At 48.2% G+C, this 9,693-nt stretch overlaps 1 protein-coding gene across 3 annotated transcripts in view; it reads right to left on the minus strand.

Moving 5' to 3' along the window:
- The window catches only part of cetp (cholesteryl ester transfer protein, plasma), a 72,029-nt gene extending 63,023 nt beyond the window's left edge, over window positions 1-9,006 (minus strand). The window contains exons 1-3 of one of the 3 annotated variants that reach the window (XM_072518412.1): window positions 8,723-9,006; window positions 7,650-7,764; window positions 423-554 (exon numbers count right to left, since the gene is read on the minus strand). In XM_072518412.1, the coding sequence (XP_072374513.1) occupies window positions 423-554; window positions 7,650-7,764; window positions 8,723-8,861 (386 nt within the window). In that variant the 5' untranslated portion in view covers window positions 8,862-9,006. The remainder of the gene's footprint in view (window positions 1-422; window positions 555-7,649; window positions 7,765-8,722) is intronic. The other 2 variants (XM_072518411.1, XM_072518413.1) reach the window with 2 other exon arrangements.
- Window positions 9,007-9,693: the final 687 nt, after the last annotated feature.

The following is a 9,693-nucleotide window of genomic DNA, read 5'->3' on the forward strand; positions in this document are numbered from 1 at the left end:
CATTCCATTCTTTTCTCCTATCTCTCTCAGCAAGAACTTCAACTCAATCATTTCAGGCTATTTTCGAACATTTTCTTACTCCTTTTCCGTGGCCTTGAGTACCTTTTTAAAAATGCATTTATGGGATGTGGGCACCATTGACTTGACCAGCATTTATTGCCTATCCCTGACCAAGAGGAAAGATTTGTTCTTGAACAGCTCGCATGCTGAACCTCTCTCATTTTGTTCTATAACTGATGATTAAAGTGAGTTTGTGAATACAGAATGACTCATCTACACACCTCTGAGCCTTGTCACTGATGGAGGGTCAGAGGTCAGGGGAGGGGCAGACAGGAAATTAGTCACATCAACAAAACCCACAAACTGTAGATTTCTTTCTTTCTAAATCCAAACACATTGCTTAGTTAAAATTGAATACTTGCAGCCAGCTGGAGTATGCATAGTTCATGGTTCCCCTGAAGTTAGCAGCTACATTTCTGATATCAATTAGGATTCCTTTTTCATCACTGAAGTTGACATCGCTCTTTTCCACAGACATATTGTCTATCTGCAAACTCAAAAAAGACAGAGAATTTTGTAAACTGCTTTGGTTTTCTGATTTAACTGATTCATATACAAGCTCCTGTGGCCTTTCAAGAGAACAGGCAGAGACTTATTTTCACTTTAGAAATTTGCATCCATGTACAATTTATCCTTCAGTCTTGAATGGAATCGCCAACGATGGTCACTCCAGTACAGTCAAAGCTTGGCGCAGATTAAAGTGTTTAGAAAACTAGATGTATTGTTCAGCTGGGTCAACCTCAGTTTATTAAGTCTTATGTCTGAGCCAGCAGGTCATGTGTTCAAGCCACACACCAGGACATTGGTCTATATCATTGAGAAAGTACATGTCTACCACTTATTACGAGTAACCTGCCTGCCATGTGAATTGTGTGGCCCCTCCAAACAGAATAATGGGGATGTTGAGAAAAGTTGAAACAGACTTAATGTTAAACTGGGAATAGCTAAGCTTAGAAGAGATCGTTGCTTGAGATTCAACTACTCCTTTGTAGAAGTATATATTGCTTTTGGATGGTTTAGTATGTTCCTCAGGTAAGTACAGACAGAAAACCCAAATATAAAATAGTGAAGTACAGGTGCAAGGATGTGGTGCTCATGCTTATACTGTAATGAGGCCCTACTTTTATAACTGTAGACAATGCTGAGCAATGGAAGCTGTAACCTAACAACAGTTAAAGCTATTACGTTTACGAGGGAATAAGGTGCAAACTAATGAGTGAGCACCTATTTCTGCTTAAAACAACTACTGTGCGTAGCACGGTTTCAGTGGCTATAATGGAAATGGAAACTGCTTTGTGCATTCTGCTTGGTGAAAACTAGTGACGACACAGCAACTTTGGGTGGGATATTAAACCATCTGCCCTCTCAGCTGGATTAGAAAAATTCCAGGGGAATATCTGAAGAACAGGAAGTTCACCAACCCACCAAAAATTAGATTAATTGGTCATTCATCTCAATACTGTTTGTTGAACCTTGCTGTCCACAAATTAGCTTACAAAACAAATATATCTGTTCGATGGTCCTTTGGAATGTCTGGAGGACATGAATGGGTCTGAAAATGGATTGCAACTATAATAAAGAATTTCAAATCGATGTTAAATAGAATATTGTTGATTCATTCTTTTCACTACCTGCACCTGTAATTTTTTTAAATATCTGCTGGTGTATTTTGCTTCCCTTTCAATGGACAGTTTCTTCATTCTTTCATGGGCTTCACTGGCTAGACCAGCATTTGCTGTCCACCTCTAATTGCCCTTGAGAAGATGGTGATGAGCTGCATTCTTGAACTGCGGCAGTCCCTGTGGTGTAGGTACGCTCACAGTGCTGTTAGGCAGGGAGTTCCAGGATTTTGACCCAGTGACAGTGAAAGAACGGGGATATATTTCCAAGCCAGGATGGTGTGTTGCTTGGGAGGGGAATGTACAACCGATAGTATCCCCATGTATCTGCTGCTCTTGCCTTCTCGGTACTAAAGGTCGCAGGTTTGGAAGGTGCTATCGAAGGAAGCTTGGCAAATCCTTCAGCGCATCTTGTACATGGTACACACTGCTGCCATGGTGCATCGGTGCTGGAGGAAGTCAATGTTCAAGGTGGTGGGTGAGGCACCAATCAAACAGACCACTTTGTCTTGGATGGTGACAAGCCTCTTGAAGTTGTTGGAGCATTTGTACTCCAAGTTGTGAGTATTGTTACAACCCCCTTGGGCTAGTGCACCGTCAATCCCAGCCCCACTTGACCTGGAGTCAACACAATTGAAATTAACAAATAATTCTCAGAAAAACACCCAAAGTCTTTGGCCCTTGGCTGCCCAATAATTACAGTCACCAGGTTTGCAAATTTAAATACAGTTAATTTTATTAATAACAATAACTATAATTAAATATGCAGCTAAAGCAACTGGTTAACTATTATCTAATTCCCAAACGCCCCAATTAACTCGCCCCTACCCTCTACACAAACACACACAAGACAGGCAAACAAATACAGAGGGTAAAAGAGGGGTTTAAAAATAATGATAGAAGTAAAAAAGATGAGTCTTTGTTTCAGATGGTTGATTCCAGCATGTCCTTTCCTTCATTCTCTGGAAATCATCCCGCTCGGGTAGGACCCACTCACTGCCTGGCACTGGACAGACTACAGCCTTTTGACCAATTAATTGGTCACCAGCCAACCAATCGAACCAAGTCCCTCTGATCTCCTGGGTGCCAGAAAGTCTGTGTTCTGCTGTTCGAAAGCTAAATCTCCAATAGCAGTGTACTACTTTGTGACTTCTGAGTTCCTCACCTCCTCTGCTCAACGTAAAGGTATATGTCCATTTAACATCGATTGAGTTCACAGAGGCAGTCATATGGGAAGCGTTGGGAACAAAAGGTTTATTTGCAGAGATACAAAAAGCCTGTGTACACAGGTCCTGGATGGGACTACTGTGCCGGCTCACACTTGGGCAGATTTTAAATACTCTGATTTCCTCTCCTGCTGATAAGGGGTTCCGCCCCTCAGCAGGGAAGCTCGTATTCCACAAGACTCATGGAGAGCCTAATCGTTCCAGCCCCCTGGGTCCCATGTGGATTACAACAACATCCAAGGATCAATAATAATAATAATAATGATAACCTTTTATTGTCACAAGTATGAAGTTACTGTGAAAAGCCCCTAGTCGCCACATTCCGGTGCCTGTTCGGGTAAGCTGGTGCAGGAATTGAACCCGCACTGCTGCCTTGTTCCGCATCACAAACCAGCTGTCTAGCCCACTGAGCTAAACCAGCCCGATTTAAATAACAGCGAAATAAAAGAAAAGGGAATCTACAGGAAGGGCCTTACAGTATTCCATCACACTCCTGACTGCCTTGTAGATTGTGGACAGGCTTTGGAGAGTCAGGAGGTGACCCACTCACTGCAGAATTCCCAGCCTCTGACCTGCTCTTTTAGCCATAGAGCGTGGTTCTTCCAAAATGTTCCTAAGTGTGATAGTGAGCAGGAACACACTTGATAGTGGGCAGCACGGTAGCATATTGGTTAGTGCAATTGCTTCACAGCTCCAGGGTCCCAGGTTCGATTCCGGCTTGGGTTACTGTCTGTGCGGAGTCTGCACGTTCTCCCCGTGTCTGCGTGGGTTTCCTCCGGGTGCTCCGGTTTCCTCCCAGTCCAAAGATGTGCAGGTTAGGTAGATTGGCCATGCAAAATTGCCCTTAGTGTCCATAAAATTGCCCTTAGTGTTGGGGGGGTGGGGGACGGGACTGTGTAGGGTTCTCTTTCCAAGAGAGACTCGATGGGCCTTCTGCACTGTAAATTCTATGATTCTAACTGCCGCAAGGTTCCCGCTGCTCGGCCCATCAAGACCATCCCCGCAATATATTGTTAATCAGTCCTCTTAACGAGGCCTCACGGGCTTCATGCCACAAATGATGGCTCACCAGCCGATTTTCTGGAACGCGCTCGCCAGGCCCCGGCTAACCAGGTACAGCAGCACATAAACTGGTCTTGCACAAATAACCCCACTCAGCCCGCAGCCATGTCGCCGAGACGACCGGCACCACAATTCAGGAATGCAGACTTGGGGAGGCTCCTAGAGGCAGTCGAGGCCAGGAGAAATGTCCTGTTCCCCCAGGAGGGACAGCCACAGGGCAGCAGGTGCCGCCTGGGAGGAAGTGGCAGTGGGCGACTGCTCAGGCAGCATCACTAGGAGTACCAGCACCCAGTGCAGAAGGTCAACAACCTACACTGGGCCGCAGGAGTGAGTTGGCACCGCAACCCCCGCCCCACCCCCCCCCCATGAGACTGCACCTGGAACCGCCCCTGCCCTGCTCCACCCATGCTCCCCTCCCCAAACCCCTCCCCAAAACCTTATACCCCTCCACACCCCAACACCCCTCCCCAACCAAGCACCCGCCCCAGAACCTCCGCCCCCCCCCATCCCGCGCTGAACCACGCATGCGGCTAACGATGTCCTCTCTGTGTCCCCGCAGGAGAAGTTGTCCCGCTACCATCAGGAGAGGGCCCAGGCTGGCGACGGGTGCCGAACTTCAGAATTCTCACCACCTTTGAGGAACTGGCCCTGGAGGCTACGGGGGTGGCCGAGGGCAGAGCAGTCACCAACACGGATGTCGGCACACGGCACAGTGGTGAGGATGCACCGGCCCCACCCAGATGGACTGTCACACATGTATTGTTATTGCCATATAGACTGACCCATCCCTCCCCCTGACCACATGTTTATTCTCCCACAGGACCTCCAGCCAACAGTGCCAGCCCATCCGGTGGTTGCCCCCCACATCCCATGAGGACACCTCGGAGGAGAGCTCCAAGGATGCCCCCTTCGATGCATCACAGCTTTTATCCCCACCCTCCACAGAGATATGCACCTCGGTGGGCAACGGCAGTGGTCAGGCTTCTGGGGCACAATCTGGTGAACACGACATAGTTACAGATGCACATCAGGTGGATACTGGAACGCGCAGGCGAGGCAGCAGTCATTGGTCTGCAGGATCCAAGGACCCAGCCGGGTCCCAGTCAGCTGCTGAGCCTCTGGAACAGGTTTACCCGGAGCTGATGCAGTCGATAGGGAGTGGCTGTGAGGTTCAAAGGGAGACATTAGTGACACTCCACCAGGTCCATAGCTGATTGGAGGAGTCCCAGAGGCTACCGACGCAGGAGATAGCACCGGCCATGCATGGCACCGAGGCCAACACTGGCGACCATAGTTTAGTGCCCAGATAGACAACGACAGCAGCCTTAGTGAAGGTGTCCAAGGCATTACGCAGTCACAAAATCATAGAATCATAGAATCTACAGTACTGAAGGAGGCCATTTGGCCTATCAAGTCTGCACTGGCCCTTGGAAAGAGCACCTTACCCAAGCCCACACCTCTACCCTATCCCTGTAGCCCAGTAACCCCACTTAACCTTTTGTGACACTAAGGGCAATTTAGCATGGCCAATCCACCTAACCTGCACACCTTTGGACTGTGGGAGGAAACCGGAGCACCCGGAGGAAACCCACTCACATACAGGGAGAATGTGTAGACTCCGCACAGACAGTGACCCAAGCCGGGAATTGAACCTGGGACCCTGGAGCTGTGAAGCAACTGTGCTGCCATTGTGCTACCGTACTGCATGGCCAGTCGGTGGGGGCCATGGTTGAGGGCCTCGGTAGACTGTCCAAATCACTAGGGGATGTGACCCAGTACCAGGCTGACCATAATGAGGTGTTGTGGGACATATTTTGCTCTCAGATGGAAATAGCCAAAGTGATGCGGAGCTTGTCCCAGTCGCAGGTGGGCATTGCCAAGACGCTGCAGAGCATGGCTCAGTCACTGAGAGCATTGACGAGGGCGTCGTAATCATGGTGCAGACATTGGACAGCAAATGCTGGTCTAGCCAGAGAAGCCCATGAAAGAATGAAGAAACTGTCCATTGAAAGAGATGCAAATTGGAGACCACCACAAAGTGGGCAACCCTCGTGGGCTGTACTGCAGTGCACCACTGGAGTAGTTGATGCATTGGAACCACATTTTGAGCAGCCCGTTGCACCACTCAATGACAGACTGGTTGGTCACATTTGCCTTGTATCGGACCTCCGTACTGGCGTCGTTAGCCAAGTTTGAATTGGATACCTTATCCCCTAACAGCCAGCCAACCAGCCTAGGGTAATCCTCCAAGATGTAGCTGTCGTGCACACTCTCTGGGAAGGATTTTGTCATGGACATGTCCCCGGGCTGTGTCCCATCCCCTGGGTGTTCGGAGGTTGGCTGCTGCTTGTGTGGTGTTGCCTCCTGCGGTGTTGAGTCACAGTGTCCAGGCAGCACAGTCAGAATGGGATGCTAGGCAGTAACTCCCACATGCTGCATGGCCCACCCACCCATGAGAATCCACTTGGGACAGGTGAAGTGCTCACTTAACTACGATTGGCAATGTCCTCTTTGCAAAAGCCTTCAACCGCACCGCCAGAGGCCTCCGTGGTCAGTGGGGGTTATGGGTGGTCGATGGGGCAGTCAGGCAGAGACAAGGGTTGCCCCCGGAATGGGTACACAGGATCCAGGGGTTGACATGGCTGAGATGCGCATGGTTGCCCCCACAGCGGAGCAACCCCTCCCAACCCCCAGCCGGGATACCCTCCTCACCAGCTCCGATCCCCCCCCCAATGACACATCACCCCAACCGAGGGTGAACACCCCCCCCCCACCCCCACCCCCACCGCTGGTTGCCACCCCACCTCCCTCCGAGCGCTGGGGTAGCAAGCCCAGTGTCCCAGGGCTCGTTGCCAATGAGCAAAGATGGCTACTCCCCTCCTCGGCTCCCTGCAGCAACCTTTCAGCCAGGTTCACGTTTTTCAAATGGAGTACTAATCAGTGGCAGCGTGACCACTTGCTGGGGAGGCGGCTGGATCACGGGAGGCCAGTGGATTTGTGATGGCTCCCGTTAATTGTAAGGAAATAGGGCGTAAATGGTGATTTTATTGGTTTCTTGCCACGCTACGACATGAACCCGATTTCGCCTGCGGGAGGGGGTGGGGTTGGCATGCGGTGCAATTCTCGATTTTGGCCTCTCCTGCTGTTCACCGGCCTCGGCGCGCTCTCACTCAAGCGCAACAAGGCCACTGATTCGTGCCCATAGTATTATATGGTTGGCCCAGTTAAGATTCTGGTCAATGATAATGCCCCAGCATTTTGCTGATGGTCGATTCAGTGATGGTAACGCCATTGAATGTCAAGGGCACATCTAACTAAAATATAATTCTTCATTTTGCCCTGTTATTCATGACCTCACAACATAGTATTTCTCTATCTAGTGGAGAGGTTAGGACTGTTCAGCAGGCATCCTAGACCACTTTTAGCCTACATCCCCATTCACAGTTCCAGTCACTTTACACATTCAGTGGATTTCTGTTCCGAAGGGGAGCAGCTGAAACTAGTGGTTGCTGGGCAGTTGTTCTTTACAGTGAGTACAAAGGAGTGCATAGCGAAAGTCCAAACTGCAAGTGGAGGAATTTCAAATCCCAAGAGCTGAAGTCAACTGACATGAAACACTTCATCAAAATTTGCAACTCGCCAAATGCATATCAAGAGTTTAAAGACACTTCAAGCAGCTTACTTCTTAAAAATATACGAAACTGAGCCTAGAAACAGAATGGATTGTTCCCCTTCAATATTAGGAAATGAAGCATGACGAAATGTTGCCTGGATGACATCACTGGTTTCTTGGTTGACTAGAAAACAAGGAGTTTGAAAGCTTCATTAAATTGCACTGAATATTCTCCCAGTTCAAATAATACACTCACCAACCAAGACATCTTGTCAACACGCCAGAAGCCATCAAACTCAACCCGCTCAATTTACAGTGGTTGTCTCAGAGAGCTGGTGAGTTGTGTGACATTACATGACAAGTAATGGCAGGGCCTTCATGAATAACCTCAGCCAGTACAGGAATTGAACCCACACTACTGGCCTTGCTCTGCATCACAAACCAGCTGTATAGCCAGGTGAGTTAAACCATGACAAGTGACATGTTTCTGCCCTGTTTTGAGACGAGGACCTTTCTTGTGTGAGATGTGTATCGCACGTGATAACTAGTACACCACAGAAAAGTGGCCGCACAGGAAAAGGGAAAGGCCTCTTACAGCAAAACCTCCTGTGCTCAGTCGGCTGATGCAGAGCGAGGCCAATGGCGTGGGTTCAATATCCATACCAGCTGTGGTTATTCATGAATGCCCCGCCTTCTCAACCTTCACCCTCGCCTGATGGAATGCCCCTCAGGTTAAGTCACCACCCGTCAGCTCTCCCTCAAAATGGGACTCTGGCGACTTTCATTTTATGCTGTTCATTTAAAAGCAATCTTAAAACTGGTGTTTTCAAACTGCACATTGTGTATTGAAAAGAATAAATTAACTAGCATCAGGTCGAGCATAAGATTTGTGTTCTTTGCGCACACGACTGAAGAAATACATGCTCCTAGTTATACACCTACTGATAGAAATTGTGTGTGCTTGAGCAGACTGGAGTCAAACTCAGAGGAAGGCACTGTCACTGAGATCTGCAGTAACTTGCTGAACTGTTTCTCACTGATAGCAAACACCACAAAACAATCAAAGACTTCTTGCCATGTCTGAGCACGTGTGATCTCATGGCCCACTCTAAACATTGTTGTTCTTCCCCGAAGGAACTTACGTACTAAACCCGCGTCCTTGGTAAGTCTGCAGACAATCCCCGTGCACTGCATGGATGGAGCTGGGGACCCAGGGCGGCAGGAGAGTGAGGCTGCAGCCAGGAATACAAGCACAGCAGTGAGCTGTCTGAACAGGAGCATGTTCCCAGCCGAGTGTGGCAGTGACAGTTCCGGCAAGGGTTGGAGGCTCAGGCTGCTGCTGCTGCCACTGTCCTGGATGTTACCAGCCTTTGTTAGGTCTGGTGCAGAGCTGAGTTGTATTTGGAATACTCAATCACACTGCAACTCCCCCTCTTGCAAGGTACATGATGCATTTCCTGCAGATATAAAGTGCAAATATCCTCACTGGGTTGTTTTTTCAAATCGCCTTTTGACCTTTCATTTCAATAAACTTTCGCAACAGGCAGTCCACCAGTAGGTTAACTCTTTGAAGTTAGCTGAGACAGACCCAACATTGTAAATCAGTTTCTAACTAAATATCCCACATGTTTCGATGAGATCAGAAAGAGTCCCATGATTCAGATTCCAAAAAAATGTTCCCGATGGTGGGGGTGTCCAGAACTAGGGGTCATAGTTTGATAATAAGGGGACTGAAGTTGTCATGTCCTTGTGCATTGGCCGATAGGAATGATGCAGTACAGAACATCTAGTTCTTGACCAGTTAAAATCATTTATTATATAAGAAATGCATGGTAAAGATAACTGGAATAAATATATTACAAACTATTAACGCTAACTAATTATTCTTGAGCTACTGCAAAACTCCACCAACACGACTTACTCCCAACTCCTCGAGGTACAGAGTCACATGGTAGGTTTACACTGCCACCTGCTGGTCGGAGATCATGTACATTATTATATACAAAATTGCTTATGCGTATCATCATGTCCCCTTGAATGGAAATGTAGTTAGTTACATTCATGACACAATTCTTTACAATGCAATATGAGATGCATAAATCTTTAGAGCATT

The sequence above is a fragment of the Scyliorhinus torazame genome, chromosome 10 (assembly GCF_047496885.1).
Source record: "Scyliorhinus torazame isolate Kashiwa2021f chromosome 10, sScyTor2.1, whole genome shotgun sequence".
Classification (NCBI taxonomy): domain Eukaryota; kingdom Metazoa; phylum Chordata; class Chondrichthyes; order Carcharhiniformes; family Scyliorhinidae; genus Scyliorhinus; species Scyliorhinus torazame.